Source organism: Nelumbo nucifera, chromosome 1, assembly GCF_055504915.1.
Source record: "Nelumbo nucifera cultivar China Antique chromosome 1, China Antique-T2T, whole genome shotgun sequence".
NCBI classification, from domain to species: Eukaryota; Viridiplantae; Streptophyta; class Magnoliopsida; order Proteales; family Nelumbonaceae; genus Nelumbo; species Nelumbo nucifera.
Window position 1 is genome coordinate 38208780 of NC_142649.1, and position 25108 is coordinate 38233887.

At 38.5% G+C, this 25108-nt stretch overlaps 1 protein-coding gene across 1 annotated transcript; it reads left to right on the top strand.

The window, feature by feature from the left end:
- The first annotated feature begins 12401 nt into the window (after nucleotides 1-12401).
- On the top strand, nucleotides 12402-22546 carry LOC104589635 (uncharacterized). The gene is made up of 6 exons (XM_010248008.3): nucleotides 12402-13798; nucleotides 15030-15149; nucleotides 20991-21107; nucleotides 21329-21418; nucleotides 21643-21750; nucleotides 22241-22546. Exons 1-6 carry the CDS (start codon nucleotides 12536-12538, stop codon nucleotides 22313-22315), a joined length of 1773 nt encoding a protein of 590 aa, XP_010246310.1. The 5' UTR covers nucleotides 12402-12535; the 3' UTR covers nucleotides 22316-22546.
- Nucleotides 22547-25108: the final 2562 nt, after the last annotated feature.

Here is a 25108-nt window from a genome sequence, read left to right on the forward strand (position 1 = left end):
TTTGGACTGGGCCCAAGCCTAACCCTTAGGTTGTCCAAGGCAATATGGGTCATCTCATGGTCCAACACAATATGGTTTATGCCAAGTAGGACCTGGTTATTGTAGCAACTAGGTCGTGCTACTACCTAACCCATATTGTCGGACTATGTTGGGCTTTGATTTTGAAGCCTACGAGCCAGCATGGCACGGCACCACAAAGTGGATTGTGTAGGCATGCCTATGTGCTCTAACCCATTTACATAACATGACATGAAGTTGGCCTATTAAAAATATAGCCATTAGGGGGTCCCCAATAGTTAGTTTTTGCTTTTGGGAGGTTTACACAAATGCCCCTGACAACTATAAATAGTTTATTTTATTTATGAGAAAACTATAAATAGTTAATTTGGGGGTATTTGTGTATTTTGGCTTTAGGAGAGGAAAAACGATAGTAGTGCCCCTATAATGGTTATATAATATCTAGTTTAGGGGCATTTTGGTAAAGTGATAATTAACTTTATGAAAGACCAAAATACTTCTCCCAAAAACTATAAAATAACTAGCTTTTAATGGTATTTTGGTTAATTAATTTAATTATAATTCTTATAAATATCCTTACCCTCCATCATTTTCATCACACCAATTCTTATACTCTCTCATACATTGTCATTGTTAGCACTCAATTTTTGTTCGGTTCCCTCTTTGACCCATTCTTCGCACTCTAGATGTCCGATCAGACTCCACCATTCTATGAAGAACATGCCAAACCCCTAAAAGACCAAATTTCGACTCAAACACCCTCTAATCCATTGTTAAAACAATAAGATTCCCTTTTGACAGCCACGATTGCACCCCATAACCACACCGATCATACGATCAGACCCCAATATATGAAACAAAACCTATAAAAATCCAATTGCACCAAATTTCAGCCATCTTGATTTAGCCATCCACCCATTAAAGATTCTATTTTGACGAACCGGGCATTATGACTAAAACCCACAATCCAAATACCCTAGACATGATCAAAACCTCCATTAACCTCCCATTCCACCATCCACCAAATTCCAAATCTCAAAACAACCATTTCACTCCTCATTTAAAAAGATTTTAAATAAGCCATTCTTGTTAGCAGTCACTCTCTAAATTCAAGATCTCCGTCATAACATAAAATCCAACACCTCTGATTCCATCAAAACCTCCATCAATACCCCGATCACCCACCAAATCTTAGACCTAAAATCCCTATTTTGCCCCTTCTATGGAAAATATTATTATTTGAGCCTTCTCATCACTCGCTACTCCCAAAATCATAGATCTGTATCATTACACTTCTTCCAAGGCCCCTAAACCTTACCAAAACCTTCCTCAACCTCCCGATCACCCATCCACCAAATTTCAGACCTAAAACTCTCATTCTTCCCCTCCTATGAAAAAGATTCCAGTTCGAGCTTTTTCATTGATCGGACCACCCTGTACCTCAAATTCCCTTGATCTGAACACATTTGAACCGATCAAATCTTATCAATTCATCCAAGACATTCATAAATCTGATCCTGCAAAGTTTCAACTCAAAATTGCTCGATTTGCGCATGCATCGAACGAAGATTTCATTTTCGGCTTTCTCGCGCATCGGATTGCTCATACCTTAAATTCCCTCGATCTGAACACATTTGAATTGATAAAATCTTATCGATTCTTCCAAGACTTTTAGAAATCTAATTGTACAAAATTTCAACTCAAAATTCCTCAATTTGCCCATCTATCGAATGAAGATTCCATTTCGGGTTTTTTCGTGTGTTAGGTTGCTCGTATCACAAATTCCCTCGATCTGAACACATTTGAAACAATAAAATCTTATCAATTCATCAATGAATTTCAGAAATCCAATCCTACAAAATTTGAACTCAAAATTCCTCGATCTACCCATCCATCAAACGAAGATTCCATTTTGGGTTTTCTCGTGCATCCGATTGCTTGTATCACAAATTCCCATGATCTGAACACATTTGAACCGATCAAACCCCACTAATTTGTCCAATCCCATTAGAAAAACTATCATGTCAAACTTCAGCTCAAAATTCATCCATAAAATACAAATTCCATTTCAAACATCCTTATCGGTTAGTTCACCCATAACTTTGATTCCCTTGATCTAAGCACATTTGAGCCGATCAAACTCCGCAAATTCGGCCAATCCCCTTAGAAACCTCATACTATTTAATTTCAACTAAAAATTCTTCAGTCTATCCCTCCATCAAACAAAGATTTCATTTCTGACCCCACCAATCATCTGGAATGTCCAAAAACACTACCTTATCAAATTTATCCAAAAATACCTATATTTACATCGTTTTCAAATTGATTTAACAAAAATACCCCTAAATTTCACAAAATTACGAAATTACCCTTTTATCCTAATATAAAACCCAGTCCGAGTTATTTTATGTGGGGACGACTGTTCACCTTGATCTCCTTCAAGCTCTCAACCGAGCAACGTAGCGGCGGCAACCATCTACACCTCCGTCGAACTTGGTCCCCCTCTCTCTCTCATTTTCTCTCTTCCTCGTTCTCTCCCTCTCCCTTTCTCTGTTCTATCACCGCTGCTTGTAGCAGCAGCTTCAAACGTCCCCCCTCTTCCCTGATTTTAGTATGAGATTTCACCGCCATCATGGCTAGTGGAAGTAGCGCTAGTGTCTCTCCCCCTCTCTGTCAATCTTCTCCCCTCCCTGCATTCTCCCAATTGCTCCCACCATCTCATTTCGGCCCTCCCTAGCTTTCCACTGTACAAGAATCAGTTCGGTGTAGCCTCCCCTCTCTATTCACCGCTGCAACAACCGAAACAGAGCACACCGCTCCACGGCTCCTCCATCTTTGGCCAATCTCTGTAACTGACAAGAATCCAAGATGTCAACCGGTCAGATGAGCATCAATATATTGAATCCCCGTAACTTCCATTAAGAACAGCTTGAGACTACCTCCGGCTGGATTTCAAACAGTGACGACACCCTGTTTTTCTTCCCCAAAACAGCTTTCTTTCACCAGGGAAGAGTATCAACTCAACTCTCATTTGTAACCCGTTGCAGGTTTCATGATGATTGGGAAGGGCCCACCATCGTTGAACCAACAATGACTCCCTCGGATTCCATTCAAACACACACAGTTATCTATCCAACAGCAGCTCTGAAATCTGATTCGAAGGCAGCATTCAAAGGAATGTCTCTTTTTTCGGTTCAACTCCATTCGCTTGGGTTTATTTCTTTATTTTCACTTTTCTCCTATTACTTTCCTATTAATCTATACACTCGACTAACATTTCCTTGCGTTGGTTAACTTAATAATTATTTGCTTATTTTTTTTACTCTATTCGATGCCATACCTCATTCTTTTAATGATCAATCAGCAATTGGGACTACTGAATTGGCCTTATCTTTTGTATTGTTTGGTCTGTATATTCATAATTAAAAGTAAATTAACTGTTAGACAGTTTTTGTTTGTCCTTAGTTTCAATCAGAATGATGTACATTATGAGTTTATTGTAAATGAATAAAGTACATATTTGATTCATGTTCCTGTGGTGTGTTTTTGTAGAATACCCTTAAATTGGACATTTAATGAGACTCGTATTAGTTTAGAATGTTCACAGCTAGTGGGTCGGTCTGGAGAGGCCTATCCTGATAAGGCTGACACTGATGTGCCACCAAGTCGGTTGGGGTGGCCTGTCTCAGCCGCCAGGGTGAGACCTAAGGCACATGCAGTGTAGGATTAATTGAATCTTTGAACCGGACCAGATTTCCAATATTGCCCTGGACCTTGGAGATTAATGGGCAAAATTGGAAAGTTACACCCGACCCCTAGACTCGATTATGATACTGTACTAGGTGTTGGATTGGACTGTCTTTGATGTACCAATCAGTGAGATCCTTAGCAAGGGTCAAAACCTGTGTATGTTGGGACAGTCTGAGAATTCATCTGAGTGGGTGATCATAGTGACAGGATCAACCCCTTTGTCGGACAAAGGTAATGATCGGGGATGCACTCTCTCTGATGGAAACCAAGACTGCCGGCAGCCGATTTCAATCGTTGAGATTTGTTTTGCAAAATATATTTTATATGAGATATAAAAGTATATATATTATGGTTTCCAAAATGTTTGCAAAAGGCTTTAATTCCCAGGATCCATATAAGCAGAAAATGCAACACTGTTCCTTGCAGCCGAGGGAGAGGTCATCTCTTGTCGGACAGTGTTTGATCATTATGGGCTAAGAGGTTAAGTGTAAGACCATTAAGGGTAATACTTGATGGGCTAATCTTGCATCTGCCCACAGTCCCTAGGTGTTACAAGGTGGTTTGGTCCAGGGACCACTTAGGGTAAGTGTTGGGCCCATAGAGCCCATGTGATGGGTTTCAGGGGTGCACTACCCATAACAGTGTATTCGGCCAGGCCTTGTAATAAAGGCTGGACTGAACCCATATGGCTGATGTGTAGATCAATGTTTAGGTCCCATGCCATACAAGGAAGCCCAACTGGGCAACAGTTAGGAAGGCTAAGTGAGTACAACTGCGCTAATTTAATCAGTTAAATAAGGGGCGAATTCTGAGATTGGATTAGCAGATAGGATTGGGTCTTAACCCTATCCACTCAGAGAGTCTAGATCTGAATTAATGAGATTAGGAGAAGGCTGATCCAATCTGCAGATAAGATAAGGGTTTACCCTTATCACTTAAAGGGAAGTCTGATCCAAATCAATATGATTTGGATCAACAACTCCTAATGGGATTATGAGCTGATCCCTTTAAGGCTATAAAAGGAGGAGGGGGCGACAGCCTTTAGACACACAACACAAGTCCTTCACCTGTCTTCAGAGCTGAAATCACAAAAGAGAGAATTCAACACACTTGCGAAAATTCTCTCTTGCCTCCGCCTCACCTGCCAATTTGACCTCCAGTTCAGTGGGAGAAATCAAGATTCGATCTTGACATCACAGATGATTTAATTTATTGGATCAATTATGTGATTGTTTCATGCATGTGATGTATGATGTGTGATGTGCTACGTACATGGGCCATAAGCATTTGGCCCATGTTAATGCGATAGTGGCTCTTTTACACATCATGGCTGAATGCACATCATTTCCATGTTGTCCTTAAGATCATTGGATGATCCCCCTTCTTGATGGGCCCCACATTAGCTTCCTCCACAAGAGGAACCGTGCGGAACCCCAGCCTATTTAGGGCCCATTTGAATCTGACTTTAAGAAAGTCAGTGGGAGCCACTTTGGTTTGACCTAAATAAAGAACTAGGGCATAATTACCCGTTCCCTCCAGCAAAATATAAGTGCATGTGATATGGAGATTCATATGATAAACTCTCTAAAGGCCTTCCATCATTAACATGAAGATGGGTTTATCAGTAACGAGGAGATGTACCATAAAATTGGGCTATCCATTTGCTAGTGAGTCTATTGGATTGTTTCATAAAATGGAAGACTCTCTCACGGTACCTTGGTGTTCACGAATATGATGGGTAAGCACTTATTGGACAGAAAGGTTTAACCTAAAATGGCAATGAACCTTGTCTGGTTGAGGCCAAAGGGAAAGCTCATAAGATGAGTGGATATGATCATTCGCAGAAGGTGTTGGGGTTATGTAGCTGAAACAGTTGCCTCCATGCACTATATGTGATTTCCCACATTTCCAGAGACATAATCGTAGTCTCTGTTACTAAGATGGGAGGGAAATCTCAGAGATGAATAAATGGAAATGGAATATTGATTAAAAGCCATTTCTATGTAGTTAAAATGAATCAATTTAGGTTGTGGACTAATAATCTACTTTGCTGACTGGTTCCGTATCCTTATGTTGGTATTAACATCCAAGAAATTGGACAAGGTTGCTGAAAGCCCTACTCCTTATCGTCTAGGTGATAGGGCTTCTGAGGCCTGTTGGAAGGAATATCAAGAATGAGAAGAACTCTCTTGCCCGGTGCTACATCATAGCCTCCCTCAACAATCTGATACAAAGACAGTTCTATTAGATCGAAGTATCCAAGGATATCCTGGATAGTCTGAGGATAATGTATGAAGAGCAGAATTTTTCTACTCGACAGAAGGTCCTAAAGTTGTTTATAACCGCTAAAATGACTAAGAGCCAAATGGTCATGACAATTGTCTAAAAATGATGGGCTACATCAATGAACTAGAGGCTCTCGGGTTAGGACTTGATCATGTCACCAAAGTTGATGCCATCCTAAACTCCTTGCCTCCCCCCTTCAATCAATTTATCATGAACTATAACATGAATAAGTTAAATGTTAGCCTTCAGGAACTCAACAATATGTTGTAGAGTTCTGAAGAACTGATTAAAAAGGACAAACCGATGGCTATGCTTGTTGAAGGTGGTAATTCGGGTAAGAAAAAGAGGAGGGGAAAGAAAAAGCCTCAGACAAAAGGTCAGCAAGCCTAAAAGGCAAAAGAAAGACAAGAAACAAGGTAATTTTGAATCTTTTGTCATAGAGACCAATTTTTTGGTCACTTCTGCTTCTTGGTGTATTGACTTTGGGGCTTCTACTCATGCATGCGACACATTGCAGGGGTTCAAGATAAGCAGAAGACTAAGTGACAGAGAAGTTACACTTTACTTAGGGACTTCTACAAAAGTTGCAGCTACAGTCATAGGAACTATAGAATTAGTTTTCAAATAAGGAATCATTGTACTTAAAGATTGTCTTTATGTACTCACACTTAGAAGAAATTTGATTTCAGTTTCAAAATTGTGCATGGATGGTTATTCTATTTTGTTCAGTAATGTGATTACTATTAAATGGAATAACAAATTCCTCGCATATGAAGAACTTGAGAATGGTTTCTATCTTCTCCATCCTTCTCTGGAAACAAACTTAATCGAAACTACATCGGAAATAATCCCCAAGAAGAGAACACGTGAAACAGTTAATCCCACGTGCCTGTGGCATTACCAACATAGCCACATTAACATAGATCGTATCATGAGGTTGGCAAAAGATGGTCCTTTGGATCTTATAACTGTAGAAGATCTTCTAACTTATGAACCTTACATTCATAGTAAGATGACGAAATGACTATTTACATGTAAGATTGAAAGATCTACAGGCACGCTTGACCTAATACATATGTGGTCCCTGAATGTTAGGACACGTAACCAACATGTTTATTTCATAACATTTATAGATGATCATTCACGGTATGGTTACATGTGCCTAATGAGACATAAGTTTGAATCCTTTGAAATGTTCAAAGAGTTCAGGCAACAAGTCAAGAAACAGTTGGGGAGACAGATTAAATCCCTTCGATCAGATCGAGGAAGTGAATATCTCTCTGACGAATTCAGGGACTACTTAAGGGACAATGGGATTGTTTCACAGTTAGCTCCTCCTACTACACCACAATTAAATGGTGTGTTAGAGAGTAGGAACCGGACTTTATTGGATATGGTCCAATCACTTCTTGTACACTCAGAACTACCTACATCCTTTTGGGGGTACGCATTAGAGACTGTGATATATGTGTTGAACCGGGTTCCAACCAAATCCATTCCTAAGACTCCATATGAGCTATGGGCCGGTAAGAAACCAAGTGTAAGACACTTGAAGATTTGGGGCTGTCCAGCACATGTTAAAAGAACAAGTGGTAATAAATTGGAATCCAAGACCAATTGTTGCATATTTGTAGGCTACCCCAAAGGCTCTGTAGGATATTTATTCTATGACCCAAAAGAGCAAAAGGTGTTTTGTAATCGAAATGCCCATTTCTTGGAAGAATATTACATCCTGAACAATCATCATCAAGAAGTTGTTCTTGATGAAAAGAGCTCAGGAGTAGTGGGAGATGTCCCACAAGCTCCAGACAATAACCAACCTAGAAGGTCTACCCGGGTATCCAGAACTCCAGTTCATTACGACTATGACCAAGAAAGTTACTTGGTGGAAGCCACGACCAGTGAGGAAGATCCCGTGACTTATATGGAAGCTATGTTGGGCATAGATTCCTTAAAGTGGTAGATGCCAAGAAAGTTGAGATGGACTCGATGGAGATCAACAAGGCCTGGACTATTGTAGACCCGCCCCCTAGGGTGAAAGCAATTGGTTGCAAGTTGATTTACAAGAGGAAGAAGGGTCCATATGGTAACGTTGAGACCTATAAAGCTCATCTTGTGGCGAAAGGGTACACTTAGAAAGAGGGAATTGACTATGAGAAAACCTTTTTGCCAGTGGTCATGCTTAAGTCTATTAAGACCCTACTAGTTGTAATAGCATACCATGATTACGAGATTTGGCAAATGAATATCAAAACCACATTCCTGAATAGAGATCTTATTGAAGATATCTATATCTAGCAACCGCAAAGTTTCATAGCTACAGGTTAGAAACACATGGTATGTAAACTCAATCGATCCATATATGGACTAAGCAAGCTTCTAGAAGCTGGAACATCCAGTTTGACTCTGCTATTAAACAGTTTGACTTTGAGTAGAATCTAGATGAGCCCTCTGTTTACAGGAAGATAGTGGGAGATAAGGTTATATTCCTGGTTCTGTATGTAAATGACATTCTACTCATTGGGAATGATGTAGGGATGCTAAATACAGTGAAAGTGTGGCTTTCACAGCAATTCTTCATGAAAGATCTTGGAGAAGCCTCCTACATCTTGGGTCTTTGACTCTATAGAGATAGATCAAAGAGGATAATAGGATTATCCCAGTTTACTTACATTGACAAGATTGTCAAAAGATACAATATGGAGAACTCCAAGAAAGGAAATGTTCCTTCAGGCACGGAATCACTCTCTCCAAGGGTATGTCTCCCAAGATTCCCGAAGAGATTGAGGGCATGAGAGAGGTTCCCTATACCTTAGCCGTAGGGAGCCTCATGTATGCCATGCTATGCATTCGGCCTGACATTGCTCAAGCAGTGAGTGTAGTAAGTAGGTTTCAATCTAACCCAAGTCAGGAGCACTGGATAGTTCTGAAAAACATACTCAAGTACCTTCGAAGGACAAAAGAGTTTTGTCTGGTATTCGATGGTAGTTCACTACAAATCGTAGGCTATATTGATGCTGATTTCCAGTCAGACCCAGATGGTAGAAAGTCTACATCTGGTTACATCTTCACGATGGGGTCCTGTGTAGTGAGAATAGTAGTACACAACCCAAGTCGAGCACATTGTCGTAAGTGAGGTTGCCTATGGATGAAGTGGTTCATCTTAGAATTTGGAATCCTACCACTGTTGTATGACAACACTATTGGTATAGGGGATGCCCAGACTTAGACGGTAGCATTAGCGGAGAATGTGGCAGACCCATTGACTGAGCCACTGGCATAGAAAGTGTTTGAGAAACACATGGGCAGTTTGGGACTCCAACTTGTACCCGATTGAACCTAAGTGCAAGTGAGAGCCGTTAGACAGTGTATGCCCTTAGCTCCAATCAGATTAATGTACCTTTTGTCATTTATTGTAAATGAATAAAGTGTATAATTGGTTCATGTTATTTTGGTATGTTTCTGTGTAATACCCTTAAACTGAACACTTATGAAACTCGTGTTAGTTTAGAATCTTCACAGTCGTTGGATAGATCTGGGGAGATTTATCCTGCCAAGGCTTATACTACTGATATGACACCAAGTGGGTTAGGGTGGCTTGTCTCAGCTACCAGGGTGAGACCTGAGGTACATGCAGTGTGGATTTTCTTGAAACCCTGAACTGGACCAAATTCCAGTATTGCCCTAGACCTTGGAGACAGATGGGCAAAACTGAAATGTTACACCTGACCCCTAGACTCGATTATGGTACTGCACTAGGTGTCGGATTGGGCTGTCTTTGATATGCCAATCAGTGAGATCCTTGAACGGGTCAAAACCTGGGTATATTGGGGTAGTACGAGAATTCACCTGAGTGGGTGATCATAGTGATAGGATCAGCCCCTTTGTCGGACAAAGTGAATGATCGGGGAATGCACTTTCTCTGATGGAAACCTAAACTACCGGTAGTTGATTTCAAATTGTTGAGATTTGTTTTTGCAAAATATATTTATATAGAGATATACATATATATTATGGTTTCACAAAATGTTTGCAAAATGTTTAATTCCCAGGATCCATGTAAGTAGAGAGTGCAACACTGTACCTTGTAGCCGAAGGAGAATGCCTCTCTTGTCGGGTAGTGTTTGATCATTAAGGACTGAGAGGTTAAGTGTAAGACCATTAAGGGTTATACCTGATGGGCTAATCTTGCATCTGCCCACAATCCTTGGGTCTTCACAAGATGGCTGAACCCAAAGACCATTTAGTGTAAATGTTGGGCCCATTTAGAGCCCATATTGATGGACTCAAGGGTTCATTGTGTTTTGTAGTGAACTCGGCCAGGCCTTGTAACAAAGGTTGGGCTGAACCCATGTGGTTAATGTGTAGATCAATGCTTGGGTCCAATGCCATACAAAGAGAGCCATACTAGCCAACATTTAAAGGGTAAAGTGAGAAGTGTGACTTAATGGGCCTAAGGCCCATTTCGAACTGGGCTTAAGTGATTTAATTAAATGGGCAAATTTGGGTTTATAATCTGATTAGGATTAGCAGTTGGATAAGATAAGTCTTATCCACTTGAGAGTCTAGATCCAAATATAAGATTTGGATCAAGAAACTCATTCCTAATTGGATTAGGAAGCTGATCCAAGGAAGATTATAAATAAGGGGGCAAATTCTATAGAAAGATCACTTCTTTTTTGTAATCTTTTTTCTCCCTTTGCTCTTGCTGCCCCTGCCTAGTTTGATCTCCACCTCTTGGAATGATCAAGAATTGTTCTTGATATTGTTTCTTGGTGAATGAACAATCTGAAATCGTGATCACACATCCCTACACGATTCTTGGTGAAGAATCACAGGTTCTTGTTGAAGAACTCTTCTTGCTGATCCTGCCTCAACATTCGTTGTGTCATCTTCAGTGGAGGTGGATTTAGTAACCTCTTTGGGTGTGAACACCTACGTTGGGAGTTACTGCTATTCCGTATCATGTACATCCCTACTTGCTTCCTTTTGGTTTCAGATTTGGTCTGGTTTGTTTCAAGAACGAACCTTGAAAAATGTAGTTTTTCTAAATCAGAGAATAGGATTCCCGGAAGGGAGAAAGAAATTTTTGAAATTTCACCCAACCACCCTGCATGGTTCGGCCATCCATATGATTGATCTCCCTTCCCTTCACTGTCTTCATCAAATCAATGAATGTTGCACATCAATCTCCAATTCTCCACCTGGTACCCACCGGCCACCACCCACTCCGGAGCAAACCATGTTGACGAGTTACTCCACTGGTTATTGTTACACACAAATAGAAAGAAACCTTTAGTATGATTAGGTTTAGGGGTGTTTACGGTTTGGTCAACCAAATCATAGACATTTTTTTTCAAACCGAACCGATCCTATTGGTTTTTCGATTTCTTCAAACCGAAACAGAACTAGTACCACCAATTAACTGGTTGATCAGTTTCGATTTTTGACTGGCTTGCTTCTTCAATTTTTTTATTTATAATATATATTATATAAATATATAATATTATTTTGTAAATAATAAATGATATATAATATGTTATAAATATTATAAAAATATATATAGTATATAATATATTTATTAATAGATTATTATAAATACAATATATATTTATATTTATATATAATACATATAGATAATATAGGTAATATGTGACATATATACGGTCAATTCGATTTACAACCAATTTTTTTAGGTTAATAAAAAATCAAACCAATTCTTCGATTTTTCAAAAATACCAAACCAATCGATTCAATTAACTACACTTTCTGCTTCGATTTTCTAGATTTGATTTTTTGGTTTTTTATGAAAACCCCTAATTGGGTCAAAGCAGAATACACGAGCAGAAACCTTCTCGGATGCGGCTAGGGTAATTAAAAACTTGAGAGGAGCCACCATTCCTGGTGGCTCGTATGAGTAGCCCACATTGTAAAGTCAAAATCTTTGAAATCTAACTGAACATTGGGAGGGCATAATCGTAATTCCAATATTTCCGTTACAATAAAGTTAACGGAAGGGTTGTATTTGTATGTTTCTTTCAAAGGTAAAGGCAAATTTTTGCAAGTATATCATGACAGAGTGGGAATTTTAAGTATTTGTCAGAAAATTTTTGTAAGCTACTTTTCTTTAACGGCAGAAATTCAAAGAGAGTGAAGTTATTTGCCATTCCCAAACTTTGAGGCAGTGAATAGGAAGACAATTCCAAATTAGGCGTATTTGCTCCAAAACCACAGCCCCACACGCACTCGTCATCACGACTACTCCAGCCAGAGCCGTTGCTATTTTCCGTCTTTTCCTTTGCAACGGCTAGTTTTATTCCTCTAAAAACTACTCTCTCTCTCTCTCTCTCTCTCTCTCTCTATTTTTAATTTCTCCGTACATTTCAAAAGGCAAGTCAAATCGGAGGAACCCTGAATCGACCCATCTTCTTCTTCCTCGGTTCACTGCCGATCCTATGCTTAATTTCTCTCACGAGGAAAAATGAGTGAAGTCATGGCCGAAGCTTGTACATCAACCCATGAGCGGCAGCAGCAGCAGATTACAACCAGCACCGCCAGCACTGCAACCGGAGGAGCTCCACCTCCTCATCGGAGGCCGCGGGTAAGGGAAGTGAGCTCCAGGTTCATGTCTCCGGTGGGTTCTTCTTTGTCGTCTGGAGATTTCCATCTTTTAGCCTCCAAATGCCCCACTCCCAAACAGAACCAGCAGCAGCGCTCGCAGTCCGTGCAGAGGCGTCACGTAGGCCCGGACCCATTGTCTACCGCCGACGAGAACAGGTTCGATATCCACCTAAGCTCTGAAACCCCTCAGTGCTTACAAAGAAAAGCAGCTCTTCCAGTGCAGCAGCGCAAACAACGCGCCGTGAAGCTCTTCAAGGAGAACGAATGCAGCAGGGAGCAGCAGCTGCAAGATCCCGAGGCCATACACTTGAAAACATTAAGTAGCGGCAAGTTCCCAACGAGAATCTGTAGCGTTTCCCATTCTAGACCAGACACGCCCACAGTTCATAGCTTGTACAGGGCGACCACCACCGCCAGACCGGTCCATCGGTCCACCAACATCGCCTCTATAGCAACCACCGCTGCTGCAAAGCTGGTCCAATCGAGTGGGTTGGCTGCGGCTTCGGTCCATGAGATTTCTTCTCGTGTGGATGATTGTGATCTAGCACATTCGGATACCGAAACAGAAAATTCAACCATCAGTGATTGCTCTGAAACGAAACCATGCTCTAGTTATTCTCAAGGAAGCATGTGCAGTAGTCCTCCAATACCGCCACAAAACTCGAAGATCCGTTGTCTTCCAGATGTTCGCTTGTCGATGCCAGAGGCGGATCTGTTGCCCGCCATGTCTTCGAGGTTAGTAGCGGGGAGAAATTTCAAGCAAAGAGATGGAGATGTCGTGGGGGATTCTTGCATTTCCTCTGCTTCCCCTTGCTACCGTTCTTTGAATACGCCATTGTCGGGTTGCTGCGAAAACTCTTTATTGAGTCCCTCCAAATCTTTGTACAAGTCATCACATTTTCTTTCCAAACAAAGTATCCCTTCCATGAAGACAAGTGGTGTCTGTCTTCCACCGCACCCGGCAAATATGAAGTTGGGAGCGGAGGCACGGAAAGGAAGGAAGGTTTCGAGTCAGCAAGAAAATGTACATACCTTTCGCCTTCTTCACAACCGTTATCTGCAATGGAGATATGCTAATGCGAAAGCTGAAGCTGCTATGAATGCTCAGAAAATTGCAGCTGAGGTAAGTCATCTCCTGACCCTTGCAACTGTGTTTTTGAACAGCATTAGAAATTGTCACCGAATCACATCCTTTTAAATTGCTTAATATTAAATTTTCGTCTAATTCAAGTGAACACAAGAAACGACACCTTCCAAGTTTATTTTGCTTAATGTTAAAAGCTCAATTACTGTTATCATATAGTCAACCTAGCTAAGTTTCTGACCAAGAGCAATGGCAATCAACCTTGACATGTCGCTTGACCTTCACTTGAAATAGCGATAAAACAACACTGATGAAAAGAAAAACATGGATGTTTTGGGGAGTTTGGAAAAGAGGAGCAAAGATAATTGCATGGTGTAAAAGGTTAAGAGATTGAAATCATCCTTTACTTGCAGAGCATAAAGGGCCAGCTCTATGGAGAGACAACACTTGTGCCAAATTGCATCTCATCCATCATAAACATGCATAGTTCTCCAAAATAAAATGGAAATAGCCACTCAGAAACCTCTACACCTAAAGGGGTATGAAAAGCAATTAATGAGAACAATATAAAGATGACTCTTGTAATTTAAAATAACACCATAAAGCAATTAATGATTTAACAAATTTTAAATAACAAAAATAATAAAAAACAACACTAGCATGGCTACAAAACATCATAAATGCAGGAAACAAAGGCTCAAGAAATGAGAACAAAACAAAGGATACGTGCAAATAGTTGTTGGAATCTGTTCTAATTAATGGAGTGAACTATGCTGTGGTGGTAAATGAATTCTTCTAATGGAATTCTAGAAAGACAGGATTGAAGGATGAATCTACTTACTTATATACATAATGAAAAGTCATTTCAAACAACTCATAATGACATGAGTCTTTTTTTTCTATTTGAATGAAAAAGAAGCAAATCCCATAGAAGGTCATTGGGAATCAATGGATGATGATAGCAAAAGAAGAGTTCAATTCGATGTTTTTCTTCCTGAATAAAATTGTCCCTCAATAGCTTAACGTTTTTCTCTTCAACTACTGCATATTTGATTGGTTGATTCCATTCCTATATCCATTTCCCTCCCTTTTAGTTCCAATTGACAGAAACTCTAGTCATTTTTCCCAGCGGTGTCACTCTCATGAAGTAATGCAGCCTCAGAATGTTGTCAAATCAATGATTTGGTCAATGTACAAACTCTTATGGGCACAAACACCCATAGAGTTAATATAACTGACTGAACATTCTTTTAACCTTTTTATTCCTCAGGGATCACTTTATGCTCTTGGCATCAAAATATCAGAACTGCAGGATTCTGTGACAAGGAAACGCGTTGAACTTGAAAGGTTGAAAAAGACAAGAATATTATCAAATGTTCTAGAATACCAAGTAAGTTACTTACTTGATGATGAATCTGTTCTTATCTTAATTATTAGCATCAACAAAGTTGCAAATGGTAATGGGTTCCTTATTGTTTTTCAAATTATATGACCTTTATGAAACTTATTTTTCTAGTTCCAAGTCTTAGAGTGTAGTTATTGCAGTTCTCTTACTAAATTTACATATCATTTCCTAGGTGTTTTAATTTTAAAAGTTGTTTTCCTAATGTATATGGGCCATTATTGTTTCTCTTGTTGCTTTGTTGTCATTAGGCAAGAAACCTCATTAAGTATTTTCATCTATGAAAAATAATCTGCTTGTTCAATGACGAACCTAAAGGAAAATACATAAGAAGATTGTGGTCCATGATGTTTTTGGTGTTGGAACCGGTACCATTGATGCAATGTGGCTATGAATTTTAAGCTTTCCTCCACAAGACTAAATGAAAAGAAGGAGGTATTTTTGTAACCAGATGCATGTCTGTCTTGAGAGTCCGACTCGACAAGACAAAGAAACAAGGACTCGCGGATATGTCTATACAAAAGTATAAACTATTAAAATAATCCACATTTTTTTTAATTTTTACATCATAAACCCATAGAAACAAGGACTGATGTGTCTAGAGACATAGAATCCACTCTTGCTTCTATTGACTAGTTGACCTGAAGCCGTTTCATATTTTTTGAAGCCCTTTAATTTTGAGAGAGTTCTCTTCTCACCCCTTGTGAAAATAATAGTGTCATCCACATATAAGGACTGAGAAATGTTATAACAGCCCCTTGGCATTTGATAACATTTCACCCGGTTGTGATTCATTAAAAATTTCATATCCCTATTCAGCACCTCCTCAGTTACAAGTCCATGTTATATATAGCCCTCGAATGAATACATTTGCGGAAGATATTCCCAATGTGCAGCAGATTGTTGTAAATAGAGTTTTAGCTCACAAAAGATCTGGCTCTAAACATGGATTCATGGTCTGCGCAATGGTTCTTCAGCCGTGCACAACATGGTTCAGGCAGTTTAACAATGGTTCATGAATTTTGACATAACCCTAAGATGATTCTGATATGGGGTTAATACAAGAAGCCTTAAATTACCCTGAAATGATCCTAATGCAGGATTAATAATACATGAAGCTTGACATAACCCTAAGATGATTCTGATATGGGGTTAATACAAGAAGCCTTAAATTACCCTGAAATGATCCTAATGCAGGATTAATAATACATGAAGCTTGGCATAACCCTAAGAAGATTTTGACATGGGATAAATGCATGAAGCCTAAAATAACCCTGAAGAGATAGGACAACAATAATCACCTTTATTACTTAAACAGCGTTTTATAGGAAAAATAACATTCATTGTGCACATTAGGCATTCACTTATGTTGAATAAGTAAGGAGAAAAAGATTTTAAAGTATTGGTAACCCTAACACTACCCTTTCCTGTAACAAGGGCAAGAGATCCATAGCTAACTTTATCCCCCAAAGAAGAGATGATAGGAATGAAACAGTGAAAAAAAATACTAATCATCTGGTCCAATTCCCCAGAATCAATAATCCAAGGAATAGACTTTACCTAAAGCGGTAGCAAGATTAGCAGTAGCCCAGGTACCTAAATTAGCAAGTGCAGTCAATGGTGCAGATGTACATGTAGGGTAAAGCTTAAAGAATTAGCAGCTCTTCAAATTAGACAAATACTTGCTTACCTCTCTACTTCAGCCCTAGCAGCAACTAAACTTTCCATCGTTGGAAAACTAGGAATAGAAACACATGATGTTCTACCACTTTGAACTTCACCAGGTGTAGTTATTGCATTTGCATGTCCTTTCTTTCCACCATTCCTCTTAAACCTAGGAGGAGTGAGATGAGAAATCAGCTTCCAACATTGTCTCCCTGGTGTGTGGCTTCAGCTTCTTTACATTTCCAACCTTTCCCTGTGCTTGGGGACTCTTAGACCAACATGAAGCAAGATTTGTATGGTCAATGGGAGGTCCCTGAAGCATAACACATCTCCTATTCACTTTGAATAAGAGAGTGAGCCTGAAACAAAAAGATATCCTCCTTAGCAAGTATTTTGTTGTACAATATCATTCTGGTATTCAACCCTGTCAAAAATTCAAACACCTGTTCCTTTCTACAACTTTCTTATGTATCTCCCATCACAGAAACTACAAAGTAGAAAAATTAGGGATAGAGATAGAACTCCTTGCTTTTGAGATTATTGATCTCAAACTGAAGCTGATGCCCTAGCAACACTAAGGGCTTGAGAATAGGTCTCGAAGACACTACCCCAAATCTCCTTGTCTGTCTTCATGTACAAGTATTTCTTACTCAAGTGTTGCTGCATAGACATGCAAGCAAGTTCAGATTCTTTACCTGTTAGATAGCCCAATTTACCCCATCCATTTATAGACATACATTCAGATTGGACCCATTCTAGGTAATTATCACCATCTAACTATAGTGATTTGAGTATTCAACCCATCTCCAGAATCACTGCAGACTTGTAATCACTTCTAGATGCTTACTTGAAAGAGTATCAACAAGCTCTTGGAGTTGACCTATAAGAACCCTACAGCCAATAACCACCTAAACTTCAACATGAAAGACAAGAAACATGTAGAATAGTAACCACCAAAACTTCAAGAAACATACATTCAGATTGGACCCGTTCTAGGTAATTACCACCATCTACAGCCAATAACCACCAAAACTTCAACATGGAAGACAAGAAACATGTAGAATAGTAACCACCAAAACTTCAAGAAACATACATTCAGATTGGACCCGTTCTAGGTAATTACCACCACCTAATTATAGTGATTTGAGTATTCAACCCATCTCCAGAATCCACTCCAGACTTGTAATCACTTCTAGATTCTTACTTGAAAGAGTATCAACAAGTTCTTGGAGTTGATCTATAAGAACCCTACAGCCAATAACCACCAAAACTTCAACATGGAAGACAAGAAACATGTAGAATAGTAACCACCAAAACTTCAACATGGAAGACAAGAAACAAGTAGAATAGTAACTACTCACTCCAGAGTCACAAGAAAGACTGTTAGATGCAGTTGCCTACTATATCAGATCAAACTGATCTAAAAAGAGACAAGCACCAGTGCAGAATGCTCCTGGCCCTTGCCAATTTGGACTAATACAGATTTCTCTCCGGCATCCTTGATTCTTGGGAAGTATCCAAGAACTCCTCTTTTGCTTACCAATCAGCCTGAGATTGATACTCCAAAAATCCTCTAAAAACTGGCCTAAAACAAGCAACTGATCAGCACATTTAACCACTCATGCAGATGGCTGATCTCAAATCTGCATGAGAAACTCTAGATTAGATAAATAATCTTAGATACTTGCAGAAAGTGTTTTAGAATAGATAATCAGCCTGAGATTGACACAACAAAAATCCTCTAAAAGCTGGCCTAAAACAAGCAGATGATCAGTGATGATGCGCGTTTCGGCAGCTCCCTTCTGGATGGCAGCTCGGATGCCGAGTTGGTGGCTTCCTTGATAAGAGGTGATTCAGATGTCGAGTTGGAGAATTTCCTCGCCGGGAAATGACTTGGATGCCAAGTTAACTAGGCCGACGGAGCTGTATATCATTCCAAAGGAGGCAGTGTCAGAGTATCCTGGGTTTCTTTTCCCGGGATGGGTACTCCGATGCTTAAGTCAGTGAATTGATGATTTTATAAGAGAGCTGAAAGTGAAAGAGTTAGAGGGTTGTGAGAGCTGAGTTGTGCATCTTACTTCTTTTCTTGTCAAGTTGGAAGTTAGACCTTTATATAGGCGTTGCTTGGCGTGAGCTTCACGCATCGTAAGGAGGCAGTGTTAGAGTATCCTGGGTTTCTTTTCCCGGGGTGGGTACTCCGATGCTTAAGTCAGTGAATTGAAGATTTTATAAGAGAGCTGAAAGTGAAAGAGTTAGAGGGTTGTGAGAGCTGAGTTGCACATCTTACTTCTTTTCTTGTCAAGTTGGAGGTTAGGCCTTTATATAAGCGTTGCTTGGCGTGAGCTTCACGCATCGTGTCCGAGTTCTCCGGGAGGTCGTGCCCAACCGGTCCGAAGTCCACGGAGGTAGCCATACACATAGACCAGTCTTTGTGCCTTGCTCGGTCTCCTCCGGAACATTCGATACAGGGGCCAACTTCTGAGAGACCCAGTAGTGATGGGTCATGTATGCAGAATTGGTCGGTGAGCACATCTCGCAGTTGCCACCTGGACCTCAATCAAGTCGGCAAGCCCTCGAAGGAGGTCATTCCTCGCGTCAAGGTCACTTCGGCCGGTGACGAGGTGCTACAGGTCGGCCTTGGACGAGGTGCGAGGTGCTTCTAGCCGGCCTAAGTTGTGGTCAAGGTTGCCAGGTCAGTGGCAAAGGCAGGTCGCCAGGTCGAGGCGAAGACGAACCATGATCTGGGACTCTAAATCATTGCTTAGGTGGTGTCTGTGTGTCATTCAGCTGTTCCAATATGCCATGTGTCATGATGTCATTGGAGGGTCAAATCCGCCCTCATTAATCAGCACATTTAATCCCTCATGCAGATGGCTGATGTCAAATCTGCATGAGAAACTAACTCAAGATAGAATAAAAAGGTGCTTTGGTATCAAGTTTTCTAGATTTCAGCAATGAATAATCATAGATACTTGGAGAAAAGTTTTAGAATAGAATAAAAGAGAAGAAGAGAGAAAGGCGATAGGAGAGAAAGAATACGTTGTGGGTTCTAGGTTAGTCCCACAATCTCACATAGATGCCCCTGTATAGGTAGCAGACCAAAAAGAACTATGGTATTGGAAAGAAGACAAGATATCGGGTTCAGGTTAAAACAATAGGCCAGGTCAGCCAAACCTGCACCCAATTTGGATTGAATAATCAAAACTCTAAACTAACCCTCCCGATTTTGGTTAAAACAAACATTGAAAGAAATCCTAAACTTTAAGATTAGGGGTTAAAAGTCAAACCAAATTACAATAATACCCTTTTAGGTGTAGGGATATTATGACCCAATGGGCCAAGTCAGCCAAACCTACACCCGATTTGGATTAAATAAATAAGCCTGACCCTAACCTGACCATGTAGGGGTGAGTCAAGTCAAATTTACCATTTAACTTGACCCATTGACATCCCTATACGAGATTAGCCACTCTCACAGGGGTTTCACTTTGGATTGTGGTTAGAACACAACTAAACATAACTCAAAAATATAATACTTGAGTTGGCTTGGATTGACTTGGCTCAATTGGGAAAGCCCAGTAAATAACAAGAAACAGCCTATAATAAAGAATAGACAAACAAGCTCAAAACAGAAATAAAATAAGGTTGGCCAATACACCATCTCAACACATATAAGATGATAGAGAAAATTGAATTATTCCTTGTATTTTGTACAAACAGTTGTCCTCTTGTTCTTATTTCACTGGGTGTCAAAAGAAAGGGTGGTTTCAAAGCCACATTTTTCCAAATCCAATTTCTTCATTTGGTCCATGTATTCACCTGCACTATAACAACTTCCCCTCTTCCCCAACACACACATACACACTCCATAATGTATTATTTCCTTCTTCTAATCCCCCTTCATATCCCACTCCCAAGACATTAATACTTTTCCAAATCCAATTTCTTCATTTGGTCCATGTATTCACCTGCAGTATAACAACTTCCCCTCTTCCCCAACACACACATACACACTCCATAATGTATTCTTTCCTTCTTCTAATCCCCCTTCATATCCCACTCCCAAGACATTAATACTTTTAGTAGCATGAATGCATGATCATTAATGTTAGCTTTCCTAATGAATATGTATCTTTTTTTTTTTGTGTGTGTGGCTGATTCTAGATGTCATATTTGGAGGAATGGTTTGCAATGGAAAGGCATTATTCAAGTTCTTTATCAGGAGTAGTTAAAGCTTTGGAAGATGCCTCAGTCAGAATTCCGTTCAATGGTAATGTGAAGGTAAGATATATTTCATATTATTGGTCCATTGATGATGTATTTTTTTATCTCAACCTATTAATATTATTTGGTGTTTTTATCTTCCTTCTGTTATAATTGCCTTTTTATCATCCCAATGATCCAGTTTTCTAAATAAATCTGATGATTCTGTTTTCATCCATTGCTAGTTATCAAGATGTTTATGATGATGTTACAATAACCATGTTCTACCAATTTTTCAGGCTGACATTAGAGAAGTAGGGGAAGCCATGAACTCAGCATTAAATGTCATGGAAATAATTTCCTCTAACCTTGGAAACTTCTGTCCAAAGGTAAGACAAAAGTTTTATAGGTATTTATAAACTATTATAAATACAGTATATATACAAAGTAGACATAATAAGATATGTTCTGTAGGTTAAAAAATATTTTTATTTGATGAGGTGAGTTGTCTAACAATCCTAGGATTATATAAGCAGAACAAGGAATAAAGTATTTTTTTCATGATGGGCTTCAGATATCCATTTTGACAAAAGTTCCTTGAATAAAAATGCAGGCTGAACAACTGGATAATTTGATTTCAGAACTTGCAAGGGTGGCCAGCAGTGAAAAAACTTTAGTTGAAGAATGTGGAGATTTGTCATCCAAGATTCAGATGTTACAGGTTTCCATCCATTTGGTTTTTTTTTTTTTTTTTTTTTTTTTTTTTTCACTTGAGGAAATGGTGTAGTTATTCTCTCTACAAACTTAGACCCCATTTGGGAGGGCTTCTGTGTTGATTGAACTGCATTGACAGCCGCTTCAGAGAAGCTACCTGACTGAGATAGCTTTACCAGAAAGTCAATTTTGCAGTTTCTGACTTTCCAGGTTTTTACCAAACACAGCTTCATGGTGTTCCGGGTTTCTGAGCTCATGTAACGCCAGAAGCCACAGAGTGAAAAACCCTCCCAAACAGGCACTTACTGTTTTTTGGGGGTGGGGGAACTATCTTAATGATTGGAAAATACATATTAGCTTATTTATTCTTTTGCATATCCGGCATGCTTAAGGGGCCTACCCATGACCAGGTAGAATAATGTAGGGTGGAGATCCTTGGTAATTTTATCAGTTCATATATTATTACTTACTAATTGTTTCGTTTGCTTTACTTTTAGATTGTGGAGTGCAGTTTAAGAGGCCAATTGATTCAAATGAACCATAGCAGTTTTGATCAACCAAAAGAACAATAAGCTTGAACTCTGTTGCTACCTCCTTTCTGATCTTGTTGAACACAGGAGTCAAAATCTCATTTTTCAAGATTGCAAGACAACATCAATTTAGCTACAAGTTCCAGCAGTTTGTTGGAAATCATTATTTCTCCTCTGTCATATGTTTGTCCTTTCAATAATGAGAACCTATGTGCTTCTCAAATATTTGTAATTAACATTTTCTTTATTCTAGGGGAAAATAAGTCTCCAAGGTATCTTCCATCCATGTCAATAAAGAATCCACAGAACCCTCCTCTCATGGAACAAAACTTTCTTTTTGTTATTTTACTTTTCATTTTGTGTATCTGTATGTTGGCAAGAAAAAGGATGGTTATATAAAAAGTAATGGTTAAAAACAATATACATGCTGTTGCTTCTCATCCTCCTCTTGTGCTTTACATACAATAATTTTGAGGGTGTTTGGATCCATGGGTGTTTATTGAAAAAATATTGCCATATCAGTGCCACATAGGTGTTGGTGTTTATTGTGCATGAACCACTGTTTGGTTTCACCGTTTATAAATAAATACAAAAAATCATAAGCACTTGGATTTGTGCACCAGGCATTTGGGGAAAATGTCAAATTCTTGTTTTTTCCCAATGCCCCAGCATTGGGAGTTGGCGTTTATTGAGAAAACGCTGCCACATCAGTGCCACACAAGTGTTGGCATTTATTGTGCATGAAACCACTGTTTGGTTTCACCGTTTATCAAATAATTACAAAAAATCATAAACACTTGGACTTGTGCACTAGACATTTGGGGAAAATGTCAAATTCTTATTTCTCTCAATGCCCCGTCATTTCTTGAAATGAAATGCTTATGTGGCACACTTTTATGGGGTGTTAATCTGAGGTAGAAAGTAAAAAATGTTTAAAGGCCCAACCAAACAACAAAAGCAGGAAACATTTAAAGTGAAGCAATAAATGGTCCATCTATAAACGCCCACAGAACCAAACATTACATGGCCTATCTATTAACCAATGAGCCACTAGATGAGATAATGAGACCCAAAAATAGAATTGAACTAATGGGCCCAGTGATCATAAAGTTGATTAATTTTATAATTGATAATCGGAAAGATGTTAGAGTTTTTTTAGCAGAGGGGGATGTTGAAAACTAAATTAATGAAAAATCTCTATTTATTGTTTTTACATAACAAAAAAGAAAAAATAGAAAGAAAACTTTGAATATCTTAAAAATACTTGGTACAAATATCAATTACTTTTCAAAAATTTATAAATAAGTTTCTAAATTGATATGAATAACTTTTCCAAAATTTATTGATAAAAAATTAAATTTCAAAAACAAAAATCTGAATTTATGAATAATTTATTGAAAATATCAAAAATTTTTAGCAAATTAGAATTTTTTGAAATTAATTTTTACATAATTAAATTACCAAAAAACATGAAAATAACAAGTTCACATGGCCTATCTATTAATCAAACATATACATGGCCTATAAACACCCACAAAACCAAACATATACATGGTATCTATTAACCAATGAGCCACTAGATGAGATAATGAGACCCAAAAATAGAATTGAACTAATGGGCCCAGTGATCATAAAGTTGATTAATTTTATAATTGATAATCAGAAAGTTAGAGTTTTTTTAGCAGAGGGGGATGTTGAAAACTAAATTAATGAAAAATCTCTATTTATTGTTTTTACATAACAAAAAAGAAAAAATAGAAAGAAAACTTTGAATATCTTAAAAATACTTGGTACAAATATCAATTACTTTTCAAAAATTTATAAATAAGTTTCTAAATTGATATGAATAACTTTTCCAAAATTTATTGATAAAAAATTAATTTTCAAAAACAAAAATCTGAATTTATGAATAATTAACTATTGAAAATATAAAAAATTTTTAGCAAATTAGAATTTTTTGAAATTAATTTTTACATAATTAAATTACCAAAAAACATGAAAATAACAAGTTCACAACAATCACTAAACACCTAAGGGACATTGTTGCCATATTTTGGTAAGGGTGACAATTTCTGACCCAACCCATCCAAACCACCTATCTACTTGGTTGTATGAGTTAACAAATAATAACCCATAATTGGTATGATGACAGTATGCCTCATTCCAAGAGAATGAAATATCTTGGAAAAAAAGAAGCAACTAATTGCCGGATATAAATGAACTTCCATTTTCTTTTTCACCAAAAAAAACTAAAAATAAAAAATATTCCATTCAATAATCCATAACAAGAGAGATATTGAGGATGGTGGTGACCAATGAATTAGAGTGGGATGGACAAAATGGAGTGGTGCATCTAGTGTCTTATTTGATAGGTATTATAATTTATAAGACAGTTATAAGCCCAACATGAGTTTGGTAAAAATTCAATTTTTGATAGATGAGTGGGAAAACATTGATAAAAAAAGATGACTGGGAAGATTAGAAAGATAGGATTAGAAATGAAATTATTAAAAAAAACCTAGGAAAAGCTCCAATAGGTAGGTAATAGAATGAGGGAAAGTAGACTAAGATGGTCTAGTCATGTGTAGGGATGGCCATATACAAAACCACTAAGAACTAGGAAGTTGATGTGTTTAAAGTTAAAGAGGCTAGAAGAGCCAAGGAAAGACAAAAAAGAACATAGGTTGAAATAGTTAGATATGATTTAAGATTTGGTATTTAATAATGGATATGGCACTGAATAGAATTGAACAACATAACAAGACTCATGTAGATGACCCCATGTAGTTGGGACAAGGCTTAGATAATGATGAAAAATTACAATTTATATGTACT

Coding starts and splice junctions, on each gene's coding strand:
- LOC104589635 (XM_010248008.3), top strand. CDS start 12,536: ATGAGTGAAGTCATGGCCGAAGCTTGTACATCAACCCATGAGCGGCAG. Junction 13,799..15,029: donor CTCAGAAAATTGCAGCTGAG/GTAAGTCATCTC, acceptor TTTATTCCTCAG/GGATCACTTTATGCTCTTGG. Junction 21,108..21,328: donor CGTTCAATGGTAATGTGAAG/GTAAGATATATT, acceptor CCAATTTTTCAG/GCTGACATTAGAGAAGTAGG.